Here is a 25,994-nt window from a genome sequence, read left to right as displayed (position 1 = left end):
TGATTTCCAGAGTGGTTGTATCAGTTTGCAATCCCACCAGCAATGAAGCAATGTTCCTCTTTCTCCACGTCGTTGCCAGCATCTGCTGTCATCTGAGATTTTTATCCTAGCCATTCTGACTGGTGTGAGGTGGAATCTCAGGGTTGTTTTGATTTGCATTTCCCTGATGACTAAGGATGTTAAACATTTCCTTAGGTGCTTCTTAGCCATTCGGTGTTCATTAATTGAGAATTCTATGTTTAGCTCTGTACCTCATTTTTTAATAGGGTTATTTGGTTCTCTGGAGCCTAACTTCTTGAGTTCTTTGTATACCTTGGATATTAGCCCTCTATCAGATACAGGGTTGGTAAAGATCTTTTCCCAATTTGTTGGTTGCTATTTTGTCCTATTGACAGTGTCTTTTGCCTTACAGAAGCTTAAGGCTGTATTTCAATGACCTTCACATCACCAAAGCTATTTGACTTGGGTGAGTGACTTCATTCTCAGCCCACAGAGAATAGGTTACATTCATTTAAGAAATGGTGTAGGTATTAAGATGGTCTATCCATAAAGTCATTCATCAACTGTTTCAATGAACAATGGTTTTGCTTGGAGGGTGGTACAGACTTTAAGTGAGGGTAAGAATTTGGTTCATTAGCTGTGATAATTTGGAAAAGCATTCATCTCAGAGAAAGAATAACTTATAAAGTCCTCTTCTTCAAACTTGATACAAGAGTTACAAATGTCAAGCAAAGCATTCAGTCTCACTTTGTTGTTCTCTTACAAGCAACTTCCCTAGTTAATCGTCTATGTTTCTTTTGGGTATATAAATACTTTTGAAATATATAAGATGTTCTGAAAACCATAGTATAGTGTAAAAACATGAAATAAACAATACTACTAATAGAGAGGCTGAGATAGGAGAAGCAAGAGTTCATGACCCTTAAGTTGTACACAGCAAGACAATGTCACAAACAAACAAGCTGACAGTATATATAGATTGTACAATGTTGGACCTATTTCTCCAATTACCAAATTAGAGAGATCATTGGATGACAATCAACAAATTTCTAATTCCTCATATTATTGGATTTCAATCGATTATGTTATGTTGGTAATATTAATTTTCAAATTAATATAATAAGAAAAAGTAATTGTCACTTCCTGTTGTTTTTGTTGTAAGAGGTGGAATTAGGTTTGTGTGGATTTGTTGAAAGATTACCTTCTTGCTTCTTCTAGGGTGTAGTTTTGCTCTTTATGTTGATGTTTTCCATCTATTATCCTTTGTAGGGCTGGATTTGTGGAGAGATATTGTGTAAATTTGGTTTTGTCATGGGATATCTTGTTTTCTCCGTCTATGGTAATTGAGAGTTTTGCTGGGTATAGTAGTCTGGGCTGACATTTGTGTTCTTGTAGGGTCTGTATGACATCTGCCCAGCATCTTCTAGCTTTCATAGTCTCTGGTGAGAAATCTGCCGTAATTCTGATAGGCCTGCCAGTATATGTTACTTGCCTTTTTTCTCTTACTGCTTTTAAAATTCTTTCTTTGTTTAGTGCATTTGGTGTTTTGATTATTATGTGATAGGAGGAATTTCTTTTCTGATCCAGTCTATTTGGAATTCTGTAGGCTTCTTGTTTGTTCATGGGCATCTCTTTCTTTAGGTTAGGGAAGTTTTCTTCTATAATTTTGTTGAAGATATTTACTGGCCCATTACATTGGGAGTCTTCACTCTCTTCTATACCTATTATCCTTAGGTTTGGTCTTCTCATTGCTTCCTGGATTTCCTGGATGTTTTGAGTTAGGAGCTTTTTGCTTTTTGCATTTTCTTTGACTGTTGTGTCAATGTTTTCTAAGGTGTCTTCTGCCCCTGAGATTCTCTCTTCTATCTCTTGTATTCTGTTGGTGATGCTTGCATCTATGGCTCCTGATTTCTTTCCTAGGTTTTGTATCTCCAGAGTTGTCTCTCTTTCTGATTTCTTTATTGTTTCTATTTCCATTTTTAGGTTCTGGATGGTTTTGTTCATTTCCTTCACCTGTTTGATTGTGTTTTCCTGTAGTTCTTTAAGGGATTTTTCTGTTCCCTCTTTAAGAGCTTCTAGCTGTTTACCTGTGTTCTCTTGTAGTTCTTTGAGGGTGCTATTTATGTCTTTCTTAAGGTCCTGTATCATCATCATGATAAGTGATTTTAGATCTGAATCTTGCGTTTCCAGTGTGATGGTGTGTCCAGGACTTGCTATGGTGGGAGAACTGGGTTCTGATGATGGCAAGTGACCTTGGTTTGCGTTGTTTATTTTCTTACGCTTGCCCCCCACCATCTGATTAACTCTAGTGCTACCTGCCCTTGCTAAATCTAACTGGAGCCTGTCCTTCCAGTGATCCTGGTTGTGTTAGAACTCCTCAGATTCAAGCTGTCTCTGTGATCCTGTGATTCTGGGTTCCTGTGATCCTGGGCTTGTTAGATTACCTGGGAGTGTGGCTTTCTCTGTGTGTTGTGGGACTGGCTGCAGAGCTTGTGCCAAAGTTCTGCTCAGAACACTAACTCAGACAGACTGGAAGGAACCGGAGTTACTGGGCTGGCAGAGTTCCTGTGTGCCTGGTCCTGCTGGTCCCAGTTACTCCCAGTGTTGGGACAGATGTTGGTTCCTGCTCACCTCTGATCCTGGGTGTGTCAGAGTGCCTGGGAGTGGAGCTTCCTCTGGGTGTTGTGGGACTGGCTGCAAAGCTTGTGCCCAAGGTCTGCTCTGGACCCCAGCCCAGACCGACCGGAAGGAACCAATTTCAATTTTCTTAACACATGAATAATATTCCAATGTGTAGATGTATCACATTTTCATTATCTATGCATCTGTTGATGGACATCTAATGTGTTAGATAAATGACTGCCAGTTTGCTAGCTATTGTAAATAAAACAGCCATGAGTGTGGGTGAGCAAGTATTACTTTATTATGATATAGACTCCTTTGGGTATATGCCTATAACTGGATCATGTGGTAGATCTATTCCTAACTTGAAGAACTTCCACATTGTTAGTAGGTTTTGTGTCCCTAACAACAGTGAGTAATGTTCCCCTTTGTCCACATCCACTTCAATGTTTGTTATCATTTGTTTTATTTATTGCTCTTAGCTCTTCTGATTGGGGTAAGATGAAATCTCAAAGTAGTTTTAATTTCCATTTCCCGGAATGTTTAAGGATGTTGGACATTTTAAATAGTATTTCACGGTTATGTATATTTCATCTTTTGAGAACTATTTAGTTCCATACTTCAACTTTTAGCTGAAGTATTTGCTTTCTTGCCATTTAGATTTCTTTTTTAGTTATTTATATATTCTAGATACTAACTCTTTGTCAGATAGGTAACTGGTAAAGTTTCTTCCCATTCTTTAGACTGCCCCTTCAGCCAGATGTGGGTATCCTTCTTTCTAAAGAAGCCTTTTACTTTCATAATGTCCCATTTGTCAGATGTTGGTCTTAATGCCAATGTTAGCAATTCATGTTAAGAAAGTCCTGTCCTGTGTAAAGGAGTTCAAGTGCATGCCTTACTTTTACCTCTGTCAGAGTCAGGGTATTGGGTATATACTTCAGGATATTAGTAGCGTAACAACAAGATAGCTTGTCAAGATGTGTAATTACTTGACCTATGTTGAGGTCTTTGATCCAAATGGAGTTGAGCTTTGTGCAGGGGGAGAGCTAAGAATCTGGATTCCTTCTGGTATGAGTAGCTATCCCCTTTGACTGGCACTACTTTTGTTGAAGATGCAGTCTTTTCTCCACGTCCTACTTTATGATAGCTTGTATTTTGGGGATAGCAGCCTCTGGCATACAAACAGAGGTGCTGCATGTGTGCTGTTGCTTGTATGAGTAGCTAGTGTAGCAACTGGACCTGGCTCATCACAGCTTTATTTTCCAGACAGAGAAACTGAGATTCAAACCCTCAAAATGCTCATTCCAAGTCAGCCAGGTAGTTTAGGATGGATCTCAGTGTGGCACTGGGTTGTTTTGATTACTTGTGAAATTTGTTTCTCACTGCCCCACTGTGACTACTTTCTTTCCCTTTTATACTATGTTACACACAAAAAGAGACTAGAGGGAACACACACACACACACACACACACACACACACATATATGTAGGTGATATTTATATGTATATATGTATATATATATATATAATACATATATGTGTATATATATGTATATGTATGTATAATGTATATATTGTATCTCCTCTAAATGGCAAAGTCATCAGGTAGGCAAATGCAAGATGGAAAAGGAAAATGACTAGAACTTAAGTGCTCTTGGGGTTCATGTATCAGGATGCTAAGGTGGTACTTAGATGCCCATTAAGAAGTTTGCATAGGAAAAAAAAAAGAATTACCCTGTTTCGCCTTGGCCACTTACTAAATGGGTTCTTGAACTACAACCAACCAGAGCTGTGCATTCCTTGAACTGGAACCTGCCTTCCCCACGAAGCTCGCTCCAAATGGTGATTCCAAGTCATGCTTTCCTGTTTTCCATAGACTTCCACGGATTGCAAGAGCAAGAATAAAGTTCCCCCAGACTCTATGAACATGTGTGCATTTGTTTCTCCTACGAGTTTAGAAACAAAACAAAACTCCCAGGTGCCAGTCATTTTGGAAAATGCTATTTGCAATGCAGTACATTTTATGGCCCTCTTTGTAGACCCCGAGAATTAATATATACTCATAGCCTAAGGACAAAATATCTCAGTATGTGGAAAAGGCTTTTGTTATACATCTATCATTGTTTTCAAATGTTCCATGGTAATTTGCATTCACTGTGGAATTAAATGGATCTGTGACAGAGATTTAAGTTCATTTATTCAATAAGTAAGGACATGTTTTAAGGGGACTCAAAATGTTCAAAATAATGGCATGTCAATGAAGCTTTTGATGATGTCTGGAGATGTATGTGAAGGAACTGAGCAAGGTGGAGGGGCAGGAAATGAAGGTGCTTAACGGTGTTCATACCCACAAACACTCCACGCAGGACGTTATGCAAGCTAACTCAGGAGTCCCACGGACTTTGTGAAAGTGAGTCATGTTACAATCAGGGATGGAGAAACAGTTGGAGAAACGACTTTAAAAGCAGCTATTGGAGAAGAGAGCTAACAAAATGATCACTTAATAAAACCAGGGGTAGCTGAATTTAATGCTTCATACAGATTCCTCTAAGAAGAGTTATATTTAAAAGTCCAGTGTGATTCTGTTTAAAAGATTTAGAAGCATCACCCATTGCTCAGAAATGCTTTTGTAAAAAAAAAAAAAAAAAAATTGATGTTTCCAAAGTGATCGGGGTTGTCCAATTGTACTCAAGCGTCCAACAGCAGAACTATGTGCTTAGCATGAGTCACGAATTCCTTAGCTTTTCTGCCCCTTTGCCCGTTCCGTCCATGGGTTCTCAGTGTTTGTATGCAGAGGGATAACACAGGATCTTCTGGGACATCCTAATCTTGTTAAAAGTGAGTGAAGACTAGATTTTCCCATGAGGTATTGATATAGGTGAAGTGTAACCTGTATCTTAATAGAAATATCTTGTGTGAACTCCAATTGGACTCCTTTCCTTTGGTAAGGTTGATTGGATGCTCATCTGTTGTTTTTCTCTTTACCACAAAATTTTACCAGTCCTTTGAGTCTGTTAGGATAGATTAGGGTAGAAAATGGTTCCTGATGATGGAAAAAGCCTCCACCAAGTCATCTTGAAAATAACAAAGTGGGATGAAACTCTGCCTAAACTATAATGTTGTTCTGATACTTTAAAGAGCACATCAAATGTATGGCAAATATTTCCTGAAAATTATAACTTACATATTGGATCATGTAGATAGAATGAGCTTGGGAAAAGTGGATATTGACCTTTGGACCATTCAGTCAGTTAAAGAGTTCCAGTGAAGGTTTTCCATATGTGGTGGTTTGAATATATTTTGTCCACGGAAAGGGGCATTATTAGGATGTGTGGCCTTATTGGAGGTATAGCCTTGTTAGAGGAAGCGTGTCACTATGAGTGGGACTATGAGGTCTCATATATATGTTCAAGTCTGGCCAGGGTGATCCTGACCCTCCTCCTGGCTGCCTTTGGATCAAGATGTAGAACTCTCTCTCCCTCTCTTTCTCTCTCTCCCTCCCTTTCTCTCTCTCTCTCTCTCTCTCTCTCTCTCTCTTTTAATGTCTTTCTTTCTTCTTGACATTTTTTATTATTTTCTTTATTTACATGTCATATGATTTTTCTTTCCCAGTTTCCCCTCCAAGAAACAAACAAAAACAACAAGAACAAACCCCTGTTGCCTCCCCCCTCCCCATGCTTGCCACCGCACCCTCTCCCACTTATTGGCCCTGGCCTTCCCTTACACTGGGGCACAGAACCTTCACAGGACCAAGGGCCTCTCCTCCTATTGATGATTGACTTTGCAATCCTCTACTATACACATGCTGCCAGAACAATCAGACCCACCATGTATAGTCCTCAGTTGGTGGTTGAGTCCCTGGGACCTCTGAGGGTACTAGTTAGTTCATATTGTTGTTCGTTTTAGGGGGGTGCAAATCCTTCAGCTCCATTGGTCCTTTCTCTAACTCCTTCAATGGGGACCCTGTACTCAGTACAATGGATGGCTGTGAGCCTCTACAAGATGTAGAACTCTTGGCTCTTTCAGCACCAAGTCTCGCTGGACTCTGCCATGCTTCCTGTCATGATGATAATGGACTAAACCTCTGAAGCTATAAGCCAGGCCCAATGAAATGTTTACTTTCATAAGTTACCTTAGTCAAGTTATCTCTTCACAGCAATAAATCCCTAAGACACTATCTGACACTTAATTTCAAGTAGCATATAAGAAGCTAGAATGACATTTAGACATCGAAACTCTATGCCTAATTGAAGATTGATCTTATTTACTGTTATTAACTTGCAACCTACTGTATCCGTATCATTATCAGAAGGGAGATGTATTGCCAAGATGCCATTTCTGCATGGATGGCTGACAATCAGCATAAATAAAAATCATGTTTACAGCATATTTTAATAAATCGGTCACCATAGAAATAAACACAGCTTGTGGTGCTTGTGCTGTGTGTGTTGCAAATAAATGAACTCAAAGGGCTCCCATTCGACGATGTTAGATATATATAAAATTGTGGTTGTTGCTATCCAAAAGTATATTAATTTTTTCTGTACAAGGCAAGGACTATGAGACCCAGTCACATGAACATGCAGTAGGTTTTTAGAAAATAACATAGAGTAAGAGACAAAGGCTGATGGGAATTCTCAATAGTTTGATAAGGTGAGTAGAAACATGAAGGTGAGGAGTTAGTTATATAAACAGCGAAGAGTTCTATGTAACAAGAGGGGTGGCCACATTATCCAAGAAAAGCAGAACATAGGCTTCTAAACCTAGGCTTGTCCATGAACAGCTAAATTCTCTTTTCTATTCAGCCTTTCTGAGACTCTAATCTCGCCCTCCTGAATTTAAGGTCAATTATGAATCTACCCTATAATAAACATATTAAATTCCATTTTATGGTTTTAGGATGAATGTTGTGGAGCATTGACTAGGTCATAAACTTAATAAAAAGCATCATACTTTCCGTGCCTTTTTTGACATTGGTTTTGTACCTCGACCTTGCATGCCCTGGTGCTGAACTTAGGTGAGATTCCCAGCAAGGGAACCTGTTGCAGGATTTCCCCTATCCAATTACATTAGTACAGAAGAGGCCTGTGACTGGACAAGGAAAAGGGAGGTGGAGATCCTTCAGGAGAGAGGGAGGAAGGAGAATGGAGGTGGACATGAACCAGCATGGCTTGAACCAGCCACAGTTACGATATCAGAAGGTTGGAATAAATGGAATAAAGCTTTTATCAGTATCAATTGGCTCTCAAATTATTGTATTGGTATCTTGTATATCTGATTTTATTGACACATACATAAGATTTAAGAATTTTTTGTTGTTGTTGTTTTGTTTTGTTTTTTTTCAAGACAGGGTTTCTCTGTGTAGCTCTGGCTGTCCTGGAACTCACTCTGTAGACCAGGCTGGCCTCAAACTCAGAAATCCACGTGCCTCTGCCTCCCAAGTGCTGGGATTAAAGATGTGTGCCACCACCACACAGCAAGCTTTAAGGTTTTTAATTCTACCAGGTAATTGGATGTTGTGATGGCTGTGGGGCTTTGTGTAGTAGGGAGAGGAACTCAGGGCCCCTCTGCCGGAGAGTTGGTGGGCAGAGAGACCTGAGATAGAGAGCACCCTGCGGGAGCCCTGTGGCCTGCTGGGGGGGCCCAAGTGTTGGGGGGTTGAGAGAAGCAGGAGCGAGGAGAGTTGGCAGGTTCATTTTTTTAATATTTCCTGCAACAGGAACCCAATTAGCCAAAGGCTGCGTGTGCAAAATTACTTTCAATGAAGTTTTTCACGGGAAATGTGTAATCATTAGTAGAATTTGTTATTTCCATTTGCAACTATCTACACTCGTCCATCTATTCATACAGAGGCATCTTTAAAGTCACAGTGATAAGACACAGGAGGAGATATATTAAAAGACTTTATTCACAATAGAGAAATTTTACAAATATAATTTTTAAAAATTATGTGTCAATCTATTAGGTTTTCCATAACATCAGAGATTTATATAAAGCTGGAAATGACAGAATGTGCTTATGAACAAATCAAAACCAGTCAATGTAAAAATGGATGGCACACATGATAGAGAAGTCACTGAGTTCTATAAATTGGCATACAACTTATATGTGTACTACAGTGTATCAAAACAGGTTTTATAAACACAAAATGGGTGCTACTGTAACTATTCATCTTTAAGGATGTGGATTATACATGTAAACCAAACCGCACAGTTTTGTTGGAAATGAATGAGTTGGTATCCATTTGGAGACTTAATTGTTTAAAATCAACACATAAACATAAAGCTTAATTAGTTACATTTCTATAAAATTAACCTCTTGTTTAAATTTTTTGGTGTTCTGAGATCTGGTTTTAAAACTGAAAACAATGTTTTCCAGTGGTGGAGCGGCCTGTGGTTCGGCTCCTTCCCTGCTTATACTGGAACACAACAGCTACATGACACCGTAGTAGGTACACAGGACCTGACTTTCAAACCCCACCTGCTGCAGAAATACTCACCGGCTCTGGATGTTCCTTCAAATGGAGATGCAAAGAAAATGAATTAAATAACTAATCTAAGGACAGTGATAATTATAATCAAAGTACAGATGACCAAATTTTGGCAGCAAACTTTAATATTTTACCTCTGAGCTCTAGGGAAAGAAAGATTTGTTATTCATTTCTTCCTCATGGAGGGAAAAGTTTTACAGTCGAATCAACTTGTAATGAAGAGGTAAATCAGACTGTTCTATTCGGTTTCATTAACGTGACGTCATGGGTTCATAACCTCTTGAGATTAAATGCATTACAGGCAGAAGTTTCACTGGGTAACAGAGATGCGTTAACATAGCCATAATGATATACTGAGTGATCTTTTTCATTTGCTAATTTTACTGTCTCATTTTGATGTGTTCTAATGTACAATACTGGGAACAACCAGGACATACAAGGTAGTGATCCAAAATAACATCTTTTGAAACCATCCCCAAAGGTGAAATAGGTAAAACTGTTGTCTATTCAGGTTTAAGAAAATAAATGTCTCAAAAAAATAGGTTGTACAATATGAAATTGATAAAATTAGAAATTTTGAAAAAAGTAAATGCACAGAAATATATATTTAACCTAATCTATGGGTTTGTATTATTTGTTTTTGTTGTTGTTGTTGAATGTAGTAGAATGAAATTGAGGTGGTTCTTATCTTTGTCTTTCAGTACATATGAATCATATTTGATCTTTCATATAAAGAACAGGTGTGGTAACACAAGCTATCACAAAATTTGTCCTTGGGAAAATCATTCATATTTCAAAATAAAGTTTAGAAGAATCATATAATTATTTTGATCTGCTACAGATCAAATTATGAGGGAGTGGGTTCATCCCTATAAATTACTTGTAAGTTAAGATCTTTATGCTGAATGTAAGCACATTTAACACACTGTGTCCTTAAGAACTAATTAGATTTTTTTCTCCTTTAGCTGAATAGGAATAGATAAATCAGAAATGCTTTTTTCACTGGGTAAAAGCTCATGTTCACAAACTAAAGTTCGATGATGAGCTACACCTGGGAAGAGCCCTTTTCAGATCTGAACCAAGTGCAAGGCATCCTTTGCTTAAAGAGAACAAAGGAGGAAATGCAGATCCACAAGCTAGTCATATGGAATCCTCGCTCTTTTTAGAGACCAGATTTTGGAATGGATTCATTTAAAAGGAAAACCTGGTATGTTAAATCTTTTCTCTTTCAAAACTGTAACTGGGTAACTTGGCATTCTGCCTAACTCAGGAGCTCCCCTTGCTGTGTCATGGGTGATGGGAGAAATTAAGCAGTATGTGATACAGAGATGACACAGGGCATTTAGAGCAAAAGCAGAGAACAAAATGAAAGTGAGGAAACATGAACATAATCACCCAATAAAAAACATACTGCACTTGTGAAGAAATGAGGCCAGTGTCGCCAGCTCTTCTGGGACGACTTTCTCATCTGAATCACAATAAGAGTGGAGTACTTTAGAAGACATTCTATCAAATAATGATAGACCTGCTAAGAGGCTGTCACAGTTGTAAGACCTGTCTCTGGTGGACAGACAAACCAGATTAACATGAACTTGAAAAGGAAAAAAAAATGCTTTTTCTTTTTAATGCTTAATTTATTATTATGGCTTTTTGCAACATGGCAAAACATTACAGCTCGAAGCAGACAGCATCTCCTCATAGAGGAGGAAGAAATTTTGCAGTCAAATCAAATCATAATCAAGAGGTCACTGGTAGACGGTTCTATTATCAAAATGATGTCGCAACTTCATGAATTTCAGAATCAATAGATTCCTTAAGAAAATGAAAATGACAGGCAGAATCTGTGGATCTACTAGCTGAATAATGAAATCAAGAATTGAGGTCCACTTAGGCTTATGATACTAAACATAAGAGACTGCAAAACAATTTTAGAACTTAAGAGAATCATAGACTTTTGCCAATCAATGAGAGTTCATCATATGTCTGATTACCAGAAAAGGAATTATTAAGGTATGCAGTGAGGGAATGAAGCAGAGTAAAATAGAAAATGTCTTTCATTTCTCTTTGTTATCAACTTCCTTCTTCTGCTCACGGAGTATAGGGAAAGGATGAGCCTCAGTGTTGAAGATCCAATGTTCCAGTGGAAGAAGGTCATCGTCGGAAAATATCAAGTACAAATACCTGGAAAGAGGGAAAAAAGAGAGCATGAGGCCCAAGAAACCATGTCCCAGAGACACACACATGTCTCTGTGCATCCTGTAGAGAACCACGGACCTCCGTTGATTCTAACACCCACAGACTTCGACATGGCGTCATTCATGCTTTGGGTGTTAGACTAGGAGAAGGACACTGAACAGTCCCCGGCCACCTGCCTCAGCAATGACTACAAATGCCTGCCCAGAGACTGTGCTGGTGATGCACCTAAACTGGAATGGCTCCCGCACACATCAGTCGCATTTGGTATAGATGTACATCCTGAAGACATCCGTAGAGAAGATCTCCTTGGGGGCCTCAGTCACACGCTTGGAGAATAATTTTATGTTACTTACTTCAGTGTCTCCGCCAGGAAGAAACTTTGCTGGACATCATCATAAGTCTCATGGGCAATGTAAACATCCCGTAAGCCTGAGTAGCCTCCGTTCACTCTGCAGTGACTCTCTAGGGCCTGAATTGCCAAGAAGAGATGGGAAAGTCAGTAAAGTGATCAACAGTAATCTTTTATTAGATTGGCCAATTCAGACAAGACAAGGTTTCAAAGGCAATGAGAGCTTGAAGGACTTTTTTGATAGAAAACCATAAAGTAGAAAGGCAAATAAAATGAAAAAGGGTACACGACCTATGGACTTTCTGTTTTGCCTCAAGAGAAACCCTTGCATGTGTGGTTTGGGAAAAGTCTGCATTCATTTCTAGCCTTTACATTGTTAGTCCAGAGTAAAGTTTGGTAATTCAAAGACAACAGGCTATGTCTAGACCACTGATTCCCGTTGTACACAAAGTTTTATTAAACTATAGCTAGACCACCTTCGTTTGCTTGTAAAGTGTCTGTGCCTTTTTGTGCCATGTTGGATGTGAGCAGCTAAGAGGCTACTTTATCCTTTATAGAGCAAGCGTGCTGATCTCTGTCTATGGGTGCCTTTAATGTCAACTGGGACTTGCAAACCACTGGCCAAGAAAGTGTGTTGAGCTCCCAAGACTTCTATTTTCATCACAGTATAGCAACCCTACATTTTTCTGACTAAGTCTTATGTTATTAAAAAAAAGAGTATAGAGAACTATTAATGATGCCAGTGATTGGAAACGAAGAGAAGTTGAGTCTGGAATCCATTGCAAAACCCAGTTTTTTCTTTTCCTTAATAAGGTAGAGAAGAGGATGGGATGAATTGACTGATGGCTCCAGAAGCTTAGAGAGAAATGCTCTCTTTAAGCTGCGTGAACATAATGAATATTGGAAAAGGAGATGGGTTGGAAGTGTGGGGATAAAAATATATGTAAAAATTTCAAAGTCCCCGCCTTCCGTTTTGTTATCTGTCAATAAATTGACTACTGTTTGTAGACTGTTTCCCCAGAAGCCCTCGTCCGTACTTTTCAGCCTTACTGATGTATTGTTGACAAATAAAATCCTCATACATTGGGGTTGTATTAGCATGCTGCTTCAGGTACAGTCTGTGAAATGACTATTACCATCGAGCTAATCAATGTATATCCATAGCATCTGGAATGAGATTTTTTTTTTTTTGGTGTGGTGAGGATCCTTGAGATATACTCACATATTGTAATTCACCATGCTATATAGTATAGTAAGCCTCCCCAAAGCTTCCTCCTCACTCTCCTTCACTTTTCTGTCCCTTCTCTCTCCAGGGTTTCTCTGTGGAGGCCTAGCTGTCCTAAAACTCACTCTGTAGACCAGGCTGGCCTCGAACTTTACCTGCCTGTGCCTCCTGAGTGCTATGATTAAAGGCGTGGTCCACCACCAGCCAGCATGTTTCCACCTTTTAGCTGAAATTTCCAAACCCTTTCACTAGTGTATGTGGTATATGTCCCTTTTTTCTTCATTACCAGATCCTGGTAACTGCCACTCTGCTCTTTAGACCTGTTAAGAACTTCAACTATCCTAAGTTCTACATGGAAGTGCTATCCCACAGAGCCTTTCTGTGTATGGTATGTTCTGTTCAAGATAATGTATGAGTTCCACTGCATATGTGTGCCACCATCTTCAGTTCTTCATCTACTGTGGAACACAAGATATATGTTGGTTACTGTGAATCATGCTGTAGCCAATGTGAGATTGCAGATATTTCTTAGCTCGTATGGCATGTCCTTGGATATATGTCCAGAAGTTGGACTGCTTCATCTTATGACCACTTTATTTTTAATTTTTAAAGGAACCTCCATACTATTTCTCATGATGGTCATACCAGTTTACTATTGTCACCAACAGTGTACAAGGGTTCTCCTTTCTTCGCATCCTTGACACCACTAGTAATCTCTTGACTATTTTTTTTTTAATCACAGCCCTTTTCATAGATCTGAGGTGATCTCGCTATGATTTTTGTTTGCATTCTCTATAATGAGAGATATTGGAGCCCTTTTCATATAGTTTTTGGCTATTAGCATGTCTTCTTAGGAAAAGAGTCCCATGGAGGTTCTTTGCCCATTTTCCGAATGAGTTATCTTTCCTCACTGAGTTGTATGAAGTCACCGTCTTGGATATTAGTTCCTTATAAGATACAGTCACTGAGTGTACTTACACAAAGAAGACAGCCACAACACTACCAAGCAATAACATCTTATGGGAATGTCATCATATATGTGGTTGGAGAGAAAAGTCATCATACACTTACATGTTGGCAAGTGGTTGAAAATAATTTCTATGCCCTATCACTTTAGCTTAGTTGATTGTTTCCTTTGCTATGCAGAACTACTGAAGACTGATGTGGTCCTGTGTGTTTTATTTTACTTTTGTTGCTGTTCTGTGAGCATTAAATCCAATAAAACTACTGCCAGGCCAAGGTCAAGATGATTTTTTTTTTTCTTAAAGTTTTCTTCTAGGAATTTTATTTATTTTAGATCTTAGATTTAATTCTTTAATATGTTTTTTGTTTTTGTATATGGTATGTATTTTAAATTTTTACAGGCTGCTTGTCTAGTTAATAAGTATATTCCAGCCAGGTTATTTATTTTATTACCATATTCTAGGAATTCTATTAAGTACATGGCAAAATAAAAATTGTCATCCGAGACCTTGTCCTGATTCATAGAAAGCTCAGACGTTTTATCTTCATTGTTAACTTGACTTGGGTTAGAATCATTTAGGAAACACATCGCTGGACATGCCTCTGACAGTGCTTCCAGAGAAGTCTGTCTGAGGAGAAACATTCTTGATGAATTTGGGTGGGATCACTCCATTGGGTGGGATCCCAAACCGAAGAAAAGGAAGAACAGGAGAAAGGATGAACACCATCATTCCTTGCTCTCTGATTCCTGACTCTGGATGCAGTGTGACCAGCTACATTATGTTTCTGCTGCCTTGACTTCTTCACCAAGACAGACTCTGCCTTCAAACTGAGAGCCCAAATAAATCCCCCTGTTCCACACTGTACTTGGAGATAATTTTTTTTTCATTGCAACAAGTTCCGTAACTAGTAGAGAAAACCAGTATTGAGAAGTAAGGGGCAGTGCTATGTATAATAAACCTGATCGTGTGGCTTGTAGGCTGTTGGTGTGAGGGCTATAGGAGAATTTGGAGAGCATTGTGGTGCCATAAACAAAAGTTAATGAGTGCCTTGTGAGAAAAATGTGAACAGAGGAGGCCCAACTCATGATGTTGTAGAAAGGACCACAAATTCTCTTGGGAACTAGACTGGGGCGTATTTGTGTTATATTCTGCAAAGAACCTGGCTGCACTGTTCTTCTGTCCTGTAATTTTGAGTGAGCCTAGAGCTCAAGAACAATGGACTGAATTGTGCTGTGGAGGAAATGTCAAGATAGCATAGCACACAGGCTGTGGTGTGATTATTTCTTATTACACATATCCAGATTTACAGCAGGAAAGGGCAGAAAGAGCTTAAAAATGTTAAAGAGCATTAGCATACCTAAGAAACTTCACATGTTGCCCTGAGATTATGGGAAAGGTTCTCTGCGGGCAAAATTCCATCATCCAAAGTTGGAATTTGTAGAATTAATTTCAAGGGCAAATGCTTGACTTGAGAACAGTGCTAAAGGGCTCCTCTGCTGGGAAAGAACTGCCTTGGAAAGTGCTTCCCCATTGTTCAGCCACCAACCTACACAGAGGCCATTGCAGCTAGGGCAGAGAGGTTAGAATATTCTTAAACTGGCAGCAGAACTTAGCAGTATTTCTCACATGGTGGTAGATTCGAAGGCATGAAAAATACAAGAATTTCTGGGGGCAATTGAGTCTTACATCAAAGTGTCCCAAACTGGCTAGGGCTAGCAGTGCTTGGCAGGGTTGGATTCTTTACCAGGAGGTTTGGAGAGACCATTGCCTAGAGCTGTGAAGATATAGCCAAAGGTGCAATGGTGATACCAGGATGTTGGGGTTGCCAACACTACTGGCCATCTGTTGACGATACCAGTTGGCTTTATGTGAAACAAGCCAAAAGGTGAGCGTACTGGGGCTGGCTGCAGTTTGAAGAACTGAAGAAGCAGGGTTCTTTAAAGCTTCTGGGTCTCAGAATGATGGTACTACAAACCCTAGAGGCTAGGCATGGAGCCATAGGCTTTTCCGTTTTTCTTTCCTTTGGATTTTGGTCTTGTTTGATCAATTGCTCCTTGCCATTATCCCATTCCTCCACCCCGCTTTGGGATGAAAACATTTGCTCTATGTCACTGTATATTGAAGGTATATAATATGGTATATAAGATGGAAATTTGATTTTAGAGAGGCCAATGGTTGAAAGAGGGCCTTAAGTCTTAGATGATCTTGCACTTCTGCTTTGAAACAGAGCATTTTGCATTGTGAGAGGACCGTGAGTCATTGCAGGGGGCAGGGGTACAGTGTTACAGATCATGGTGCATCTGAGTCTCAAGTCGAGTTTTCAGAGGCTGTACCTGGGATGCTTCACTGTCTGTTCAACCCATTCAGTGCCTCTGAGCATGGCCATGAGTACTGTGACCATGGGACGGTGTTTTCAGAGGACTTAAGTGGTGAAGGAAGCCTTCCTGTTGATGTGTGGCATACCATGACTGTGGTTCCAAGACTGGATAAAACATTTACTTCTCTCTGAATCCTGTCTGTGGACATAGACAGCTATTTCAAGTGCCCTGTACTATGCTTTTCCTGCCACGAAGAACATACATACATACCTTTAAACTATATACATTCAAAATTTCTTTGTTTATTAAATTGCTTTTGGTGGCTATTTTGTGAAGGTGTGAGACAATTAACTAATAAAAGTGTATAAACATAAGAGCAAAGACATCAAAATCATGATATATTAAGAGTAATAGTGAAAGGTAAAAGAAAAAAATAAAGTAAAGTTACTCTTAATTTCCTATTCTAATTTCTATTACTTATACTTACATTTGCTTTATTTTATAAATCCCAATTCTACCACTTTTTAAAATGTGCATGCACATGTGTATTTCTGTATGGGTGGAAATATGTGTGTATGGAGGCTGGAGAACAACCATGAATGTAAATCTTATGCAGACTATCATGTCCTTTGAGACAAGGACTATCATTTGCCTGAAGCTTGTCAATTAGGCTAGACTATTAGGATTGGCTAGCTATTCCCAGGTATCCTCTTGTCCATACCTCCCAAATGTTGAGATTAAAGGTGAATGCTTCTGAGCCTGGCATTTGTGGGTGTGTTGGGGCTTGAACTCAGGTCCTGATGCTTACAAAGCAAGTCCTCTAACAAACTATGCCATTTTTTTTTTTACACTTATATAATCATGCTTCAGTTTCCTGAAAGTTACAGGCCTTTTCATGCTAGTTGAGAAGAACTTTCATAAAATAGAAAAGGGATTGGAAGAAATACTATAGTTTGAAAATCGAGCTCAAAAAAGAGGAAAGAGAGAACATGAGCAGCCATGAAGTCTCATGAGCAAGCAGGGACACTGCACCCTGTGCTCAGCCACAACCAACACATACTGACAATGAGGTCATTGACTTTTGATACGAGGGACATAAGGCAAAGCAGAAGAGAGCAGCCATCCATGAGAAGCACTTTATTGCTAGGTAGAGGGCCAATGTGCTACATGAACAAAGAAAAGAAAAATTCCCCATGATTTAGTACTTAAGAGGAAGAAAATACTTTCAAAACCGAAATGATGAGCTTAAAACGAGGCTTCAAATCAATTCTAAATATTATACAATAAGACAATTGAGAGAGTGCTCCAAAGGCAACATCTACATCTGACTATTTTTTTCTTTCCATTTTATGATAGAAGGGGGCAGCTTTGATAAGCTGCCAAGTATCAGATGAGAGGATTAAGCCAAATTTTATTTGTAAATTGAGAAAAAAATGGTCATCCCAAAAAAGGAGAAAGAATCAAGTGAGGTTATTCTGGGATATAATGAAACTGGATTTCCAAATATTCCTTAAAACGATCTTAATCACAAAACCTTCCCTCGCCCATTCATTCCTGTGACGCTCTTTTGGTGAGAATGAGTGGAAAAGGCCAGCACGGTGATTAGCTCTCTTTTCTGTCCATGGACATTTTCATGAGTTCTTTCATTTGACACAGAGCTGGCAGATGGACATAGTGGTGCATGACTCTTTTTTTCAGCATGCAGGAGGCTCAGGCAGGAGTGCTGAGTCTGAGGCCAGCCTGGGTTAGCTAATGATACCCTGTGTGAAGCCAACAACAAAAACCCAGCTACCACATTATCTCACCATCTCTCTATTCAACCAACCAACCAACCAAGGAAACAAAAGAGATCAGAAAAGGGAAGAGACAACACAGGCACCTTCCTTTTCGGTTCACGCCCAGTCATGGCTTTTCTCCCATAATTCCTCACTGGACAATAAGATCAAACAGTTGTGCTGACGAGTTTTGTCAACTGGACATAGGTCAGAGCCATTTGACAGGAGGAAACCTCAACAGAGGAGAGGACGACTCTATAAGTTCAGGCTGCAAGCAAGCCTGGAGAGAATGTTTTAAGTTAGTGATTGGTGGGGGAGGTCATTGTGAATAGTGCCAACCTGGTCTGGTGGTCTTAGGCTCTATAACAAAGGAGGCTGAGCAAGCCAGGAGGAGCAAGCCTGTAAGCAGCACCCCTCCCTGCACCAGCCCCGGCCTCCAGGTTCCTGTCCCATTTGAGTTCCTGCTCTAACTTCCTTCTGTGATGAGCAGTGTGATGTGGAAGTGTCAGCAAAAGACACCCTGTCCTACCCAGTTTACTTTTGGTCATGATATTTCAGCACAGCAAAAGAAACCGTGACTAAGACAGTTGTCAAGAACACAAAGTTGGTGAGAGTGGACCACTGGCCTCAAGTCTAGATTTGCTAACTGCAGTCTCTGAAATCCCTTAATATGGGCAGAGCCCTCAACACAGGCAAAGGAATACTTACCACAATAAAAAGGCCTTTCAGTAGCCTACCTATTTTCAAGTTTTTGAGGCTTTAGATATATTAAAAAATAATTTAGAAATGAGGATAATGTAGAAGACCCTTTTTAGTTTCCTAAAACTAAATACCCCCAAGTCAAAGTCTAAAAGCATGAGCCGGAACACTTGCATGCCCTGGCAGGAACCGCTCTCACAAGTCCTCTGATTTTGTATACTTACTATGTGCTAATAACAGAACCCTCCCAAACAAAAGGATAAATGGTGAGATATGAGAAATGTGAAGCTGGGCACAACAGGTTTCCTGGGCTAATAGGACGGATTCTTATCTAACCGTTTCTCGACAGTGGAAAGTGTCACCTCTTGAGCAGATCATTTCATTAGTCGGCTCTGGCAGTGCTCAGCCTCCGGGCATTTTGTGTAAGGGCTGATGTTATTATGGACCAAATGTGCTGCAGTGCGCTAACAGCAGAGGACAGGATGTTAGGGCTGTTTATAGTGACTGTAGCTTGAATCAGTGGATGGAAGACAAACTTGACCCCGAGTGATTATAATGTGGGGTTGGCTGAGAAAGCGAAGAGCCAGCAGGACCAGTCAGTCAGATTCAAGCCAGGAAGCACTGCTATGAAGATAGGAATTGGATAGCCAGTCCATGGAGAGATTTGTAAGAGTCAACCCCCAAGCTCTAACACCATTAATGGTGTCTGCTTGAAACTGCTCTGGCCTCAAGGAGAGAGAGAAAAAAAATAACAAAGGCTCAGGCAGCACAAGTAAATCAGAGAGAGCATTTGAAAGGAAGGATCACGGCCGGAGGAGTAGAAGCAGTATTGGGAGATAAACACTATTCTCTCAGCTTCCGAATGTTGGTGTGCAAAGCGTCAAGTGCAAGGCACCAACGAACGCTGTGAAGAAAGCCGAAGTCCCATGAGGCCTTTTCTTCTGTGGATCGGCTGTGATGTTACCTAATCTGCATGAATAAGTAGTCACCGCTCTTCTTCAGATAAATCTTATCTGCCAGCTGTCACATACTCAATTTGGGACAAATGCAGTACAGTTCATGCCATTACTGACAGGTAGCAAATGAAGTATTGGCTAGAAGTTACTCCTGGTAGGTGTACTCACAAGTGTCCGACATGATTATGATCACTGGAGTGCCGTTTCCTTAGGAAGGCAGGCTCCAGTGTTGCACTGAGGCATCTACACTGCCCTAATGTACTTAAAATAATTATCCTATCTAACGAAGACATGGACATCGGTTTTTACTGAGTGTATCGGTGAAAGAACACTGGGTAAAGGGCAGTATTCGATGTGTGTGTGTGTGTGTGTGTGTGTGTGTGTGTGTGTGTGTGTGTGTGTGACAGTGCTGTTACCTTCATATCCTTATTAGTCACTTGGGATGGTCATGCCTATGGGGGATTATCTTGCTTGTACTAGGTGTGAAGACCAGTCAACTGTGGGTGGCATTAGTCCCTAGATTGGATTCTGGACTACATCAAGTGGAGGGGTTGTGGAGCAACAGCATTTTCTCACCAGTGTGACCAGTTGCTTCAAATTGCAGTTTCTCGGACCTGTTTCCCCACCATGGACTATCTCAGAACTGTGAGCCAGAATAACAGACTAAACCCTAAACCCTTTCTGCCTTACATAGCTTTCGGTATTTTATCCTATCAACAGGAAAGTAAAATAAGACAGTGACTCTGTGTGTGTGTGTGTTTGTGTGGTGTATGTGTGTGTGTGCACGTCTGTGTGTGTGTGTGTGTGTGTGTGTAATATAAAGGTGACTCTGGGTATTGATTCTCACTTTCTGTCTTGTTTGTGACAGGGCCCCTTGCACACCCCACGCATCCTGTCCCATGAATTTCTGTGGATTCTCCTATCTCCACCTGTCATGTTGTAGTAGAAACACTGGGAGAACACACATGATGCTTGCATGCCTGGGTTTATGTGGTCTCTGGCGATTGGAATTCTAAGACTCCAGTGTGCAAGGTAAGCACTCAACCAGTGAGCCATCTCCACAGCCCAGGATGCTGTGGTTCCAGCTGTGTGCAATGGAGGACAGGTCATAGGGCCATGCAGCAAGCATGCACATGGTGAAAGTGTTCTTTTAAGAAGATTAAAATGGTTAGACACCCGCTGTGGAATCTCATTGGCTAAAGACTGCCTTTGGGAGGGAGTGCTCTGACCCCAGGACTCAGGAAGGACAGACAGCTGAGGCACACCCCTCTCTGCACATTTCCCACAAGTGGAGAGCTTGTCTCTAGGGAGTGCTCTGACCCCAGGACTCAGGTGAGAACTCCATTTTCTCTCCAGAGACTTTTTAAAGGTGAGACCAACCAGGAGGCACAGGCCACAGAAGCTGCAGAGCAACTGGGACAAGGTCCTTCATTCATCCATGTGTAACCAGGAGGGACTGCTGATCCACAGCACTGGTCTTAAAAGGGAAGAGCTGATCTCCTAGAAGTGCTGACACAGGCATACAGACCCACAGGAGGAACAAGCTCCAGCCAGAGATAGCAAGAACATCTAACACCAGAGATTAACAGGTGGCGAAAGGCAAACGTAAGAATCCTACCAACAGAAACCAAGACTACATGGCTTCATCAGAATCTAGTACTCCCACCACAGCAAGTCCTGGATATTCCAAAAATCGGAAAAGCAAGATTCAGATCTAAAATGATATCTCATGATGGTGATAGAGGAATCTAAGAAGGACATGAATAACTCCCTTAAAGAAATACAGGAGTTCTCCTGTAAACAGGTACAAGCCCTTAAAGAGAAAACACAAAAATCCCTTAAAGAATCACATAAAAGCACAACCAAACTGGTGGAGGAATTGAACAAAACCATCCAGGACCTAAAAATGGAAGTAGAAACAGTTAAGAAATCACAAAGAGAGACAACTCTGGAGATAGAAAACATTGACACAACAGTCAAAGAAAACACGAAAAGCAAAAAGTTCCTAACCCAAAACATCCAGGAAATCCAGGACACAATGAGAAGATCAAACCTAAGGATAATAGGAATAAAAGAGAGTTAAGACTCTCAACTTACAGGGCCAGTAAATATCTTCAACAAAATTATAGAAGAAAACTTCCCTAATCTAAAGAAAGAGATGCCCATGAACATACAAGAAGCCTACAGAACTCCAAATAGACTGGACCAGAAAAGAAATTCCTCTCGCCACATAATAGTCAAAACACCAAATGCACAAAACAAAGAAAGAATATTAAAAGCAGTGATGGAAAAAGGTCAAGCAACATATAAAGGCCGGCCTATCAGAATTAGAACAGACTTCTCACCAGAGACTATGAAAGCTAGAAGATCCTGGGCAGAAGTCATACAGACCCTACAAGAACACAAATGCCAGCCAGCCCAGGCTACTATACCCTGCAAAACTCTCAATTACCATAGCTAGAGAAAGCAAGATATTCCATGACAAAACCAAATTTACACAATATATTTCTCCAAATCCAGCCCTACAAAGGATAATAGATGGAAAACTCCAACACAAGGAGGGCAAATACATCCTAGAAAAAGCAGAAAACTAATTTTCCAACAAACCTAAAAAAAGATAGCCACATGAACAGAATTCCAACTCTAACAACAAAAATAACAGGAAGCAACAATTACTTTTCCTTAATATCTATTAATATCAATGGACTCAATTCCCCAATAAAAAGACATAGACTATCAGATTGGGTACATAAACGGGACCCAACATTTTGTTGTATACAGGAAACCCACTTCAGTGACAAAGACAGACACTACCTCAGAATAAAAGGCTGGAAAACAATTCTCCAAGCCAATGGTCCTAAGAAAGAAGCTGGAGTAGCCATTCTAATATCAAATAAAATCGACTTTCACCCTAAAGTGATCAAAAAAGATAAGGAGGGACACTTTATACTCATCAAAGATATGATCTACCAAGATGAACTCTCAATTCTGAACCTGTACTCTCCAAATGCAAGGGCATCTACATTCATAAAAGCAACTTTACTAATGCTCAAAGCACACATTGCACCACACACAATAATAGTGGGAGATTTTAATACCCGACTCTCTGCAATGGACAGATCATGGAAACAGAAACTAAAGAAAGACACAGTGAGACTAGCAGAAGTTATGAAACAAATGGATTTAACAGATATCTATAGAACTTTTTATCCTTAAGAAAAAAAAAGAAGGATATACCTTCTCAGCACCTCATGGTACCTTCTCCAAAATTGACCACATAATCGGTCACAAATCAGGCATCAACAGATACAGGAAGATTGAAATAATTCCTTGCATCCTATCAGATCACCATGGACTAAGGCTGCTCCTCAATAACAACATAAATAATAGAAATCCCACATGAATGTGGAAGCTTAACAACCTTTACTCAATGATAACCTGGTCAAGGAAGAAATAAAGTCAGAATAGCTAAGTCAAAAACTCAGGTGACAGCAGATGCTGGCGAGGTTGTGGAGAAAGAGAACACTCCTTCATTGCTGGTGGGATTGCAAGCTGGTACAACCACTCTGGAAAATAGTTTGGCAGTTCCTCTGGAAATTGGACATAACACTACCAGAAGACCCAGCTATACCACTCCTGGGCATATATACCCAGAAGATGCTCCAACATGTAATAAGGACACATGCTCCACTATGTTCATAGCAGCCTTATTTATAATAGCCAGAAACTGGAAACAACCCAGATGTCCCTCAACAGAGGAATGGATACAGAAAATGTGGTACATTTATACAATGAAGTACTACTCAGCTGTTAAAAACAATGAATTTATGAAATTCTTGGGGAAATGGATGGATCTGGAGAATATCATCCTGGTGAGGTAACCCAATCACAAAAGAACACATTTGGTATGCACTCTCTGATAAGTGGATATTTGCCGAGAAACTTAGGATACCCAAAATACAATCCACAAGAAACTCAAGAAGAAGGAAGACCAAAGTGTGGATTCTTTGTTCCTTCTTAGAAGGGGGAACAAAATACTCATTGAAGGAGTTGCAGAGACAAACAATGGAGCAGAGACTGAAAGAAGGACAATCCAGGGACTGTTCCACCTGGGAATCCTTCCCATATTCAATCACCAAACCCAGACACTATTGTGGATGCCAGCATATGCTGGCTGACAGGAGCCTGATATAGCTGTCTCCTGAGAGGTTCTGCCAGTGCCTGACTAATACAGAAGTAGAGGCTCATAGCCATACATTGGACTGAGCACAGGGTCCTCAATGAAGGTGCTAGAGAAAGGACCCAAGGAGCTGAAGGGTTTATAGCCCCTTAGGATGAACAACAATATGAACTAACTAGAACCCTCAGAGCCCCCAGGGACTAAACCACCAACCAAAGAGTACACATGGTGGGACTAATGGCTCCAGCTGCATATGAATAGCAGAGGATGGCCTAGTCAGACATCAATGGGAGGAGAGGCCCTTGGTCTTGTGAAGGTTCTATACCCCAGTGTAAGGGAATGCCAGGGCCAGGAAGTGGGAGAGGGTGGTCTGGTGAGCAGGGGGAGGGGGGAGGTAACAGTTTTTTTTCCTGGAGGGGAAACTGGAAAAGGAGATATCATTTGGAATTTAAGGATATATAAATAAAAAGACTGCCTTTGGAGCCAACTCTCCAACCACAGTGAGCTCCCTACAGGAAAGTGATCCCACTTCTTCCTGGCCTGGCTGCTCCCTGTGATGGCTTAGGGCTAAGAAGGAGGAGCGGAAGCCAGCCTCAGAATGGCTATAAAGCAGGGCACTTCTGCTATGGAGCAAGGGCCCTGTACTGGGGTCTGCTAGTGAAGCACAGGGTCCTCCAGAGTGCCACTGCCTACAGCGTCATGACTGTCATCCATAGAAAAGGCAAGACCTCAGGAGTCTGTGCTCAGCCCTCCAGCCAAGTTCTAATTACTAGGAACTTACTAGAAGCTAAGTCAGGGGACACCTTGGTTTTGACAGAGGAAAATACTTTCATAGCACATGTCACATTAAGTAAAAAATGAGATATACTTCACCTATACGAAACCAATTCTATTTTTACAAAGACGCTCCTCTCACTTGAAGAATCAAGCAAAGCCATGGCCTGCCCACCAAGTACCAGAGATTTCCCATTTTCAATATCCTTTGTCACACACTTTTTTCTTTTTACATGTAATATCTATCACGTTGCAATGAAATCTTGCCGTGAGTCGTATGTGAAATGATGTTGCCTCCTACAGATTATGCTGTCAGATCTTCCTTTTTAATTTTGATTTAGCATGTGTATGGGTGTGTATAGCTTTGCGGACCTGTGTGAGCATATGTGGAGGCCAGAGGTCAATGTTGGGTACCCTCTGTCGCTTTGTAGTCTGAGGTAGTTCATTGCTGTGGCTAGACTGGCTGGCCAGTTGAGGATCTGCTTGTCTCTGGCACTCTTAGCATTGTTGGAGTCACATGATCACACAGCCATGCCTGTATTTTACATGGCATTGGGGGTTCTGAACTCAGGCTCTCATGCTTGTCCAGTAAGCCACATCTTTTTTGGGACAGGATGCTTTCAAACTAGGTATATAGCAGAGCATGACTTTGAGCTTTCATCCTGTTGTTTCCTGAGGGCGGGATTCTAGGTGTGCACTGCCATGCACAGTGTTTTGGTGCAATTATCAGACCCCAGGCCCATGTGTTGCAATACAAGCATTCCAGCAACTGAACCACGCCCCCAGTCCCAGTGTCAGATCTGATGAAATATGTTATTCTTGATGTTTCCAATTTAAATCAGTATTTGCAATTCAAGCTCATAATTCCTTCACAGGCCAAGTCACAGCCTTATCACTGAGGCTTGGATGGATTCACTTTTAACACACTTCCTTCCAGAGGAAAAAAATGTAAATTTAAACAAGTGGAGTCACTATTGGTTGACTCTAATCAGAGAACTGAATATTTTCCTTAAAATGGTAACAGATACACTAGGTGAAAGGGGTGGTAAAGAAGGTTAATCAATGGCCCTCCCAAGGTGATATTTAGCTTGACACAGACTTCCTGAGACTTCTCAGAGAAGTCCTTTCTACGCTCAGTGTTTAAAGCAGCTAGCTTTCTACCAAGAAGCTAGGGAGAATAGAGTAATTAAAGTGTCTGCTTGCTCTTACTCTCTGTTTTCTCCCATTCCTTTCTGCATAATAGCCCTTAAAACTAGTCATGGTTTCATCTATAGCTGAGGGAACCTCCTACAGACATAGCACAACAGATTTGGGGGACAATGCTCCCCATTTGGTAGGAAGAAACCCAGGTAAAGCAGTTAAAACACCATACTGAGGTAGAGTAGAGAAATTCTATTGGTGGACAACCATTGTCCAAGGGAAACTGTTCTCTAAGTTCTTCCTAG

At 40.5% G+C, this 25,994-nt stretch overlaps 1 protein-coding gene across 2 annotated transcripts in view; it reads right to left on the bottom strand.

Annotated features, from left to right (window-relative positions):
* Positions 1–8,508: 8,508 nt before the first annotated feature.
* The window catches only part of Man1a1 (mannosidase alpha class 1A member 1), a 177,458-nt gene continuing 159,972 nt past the window's right edge, over positions 8,509–25,994 (bottom strand). For both annotated transcript variants that reach the window (XM_031348055.1, XM_031348056.1), the window contains exons 12-13: positions 11,662–11,777; positions 8,509–11,293 (exon numbers count right to left, since the gene is read on the bottom strand). In XM_031348055.1, the coding sequence (XP_031203915.1) occupies positions 11,167–11,293; positions 11,662–11,777 (243 nt within the window). In that variant the 3' untranslated portion in view covers positions 8,509–11,166. The remainder of the gene's footprint in view (positions 11,294–11,661; positions 11,778–25,994) is intronic.

Source organism: Mastomys coucha, unplaced genomic scaffold (genome assembly GCF_008632895.1).
Source record: "Mastomys coucha isolate ucsf_1 unplaced genomic scaffold, UCSF_Mcou_1 pScaffold3, whole genome shotgun sequence".
NCBI lineage: Eukaryota > Metazoa > Chordata > Mammalia > Rodentia > Muridae > Mastomys > Mastomys coucha.
The sequence above is the reverse complement of the archived record's forward strand: the minus strand, read 5'-3'. Positions and strand labels throughout refer to the sequence as shown.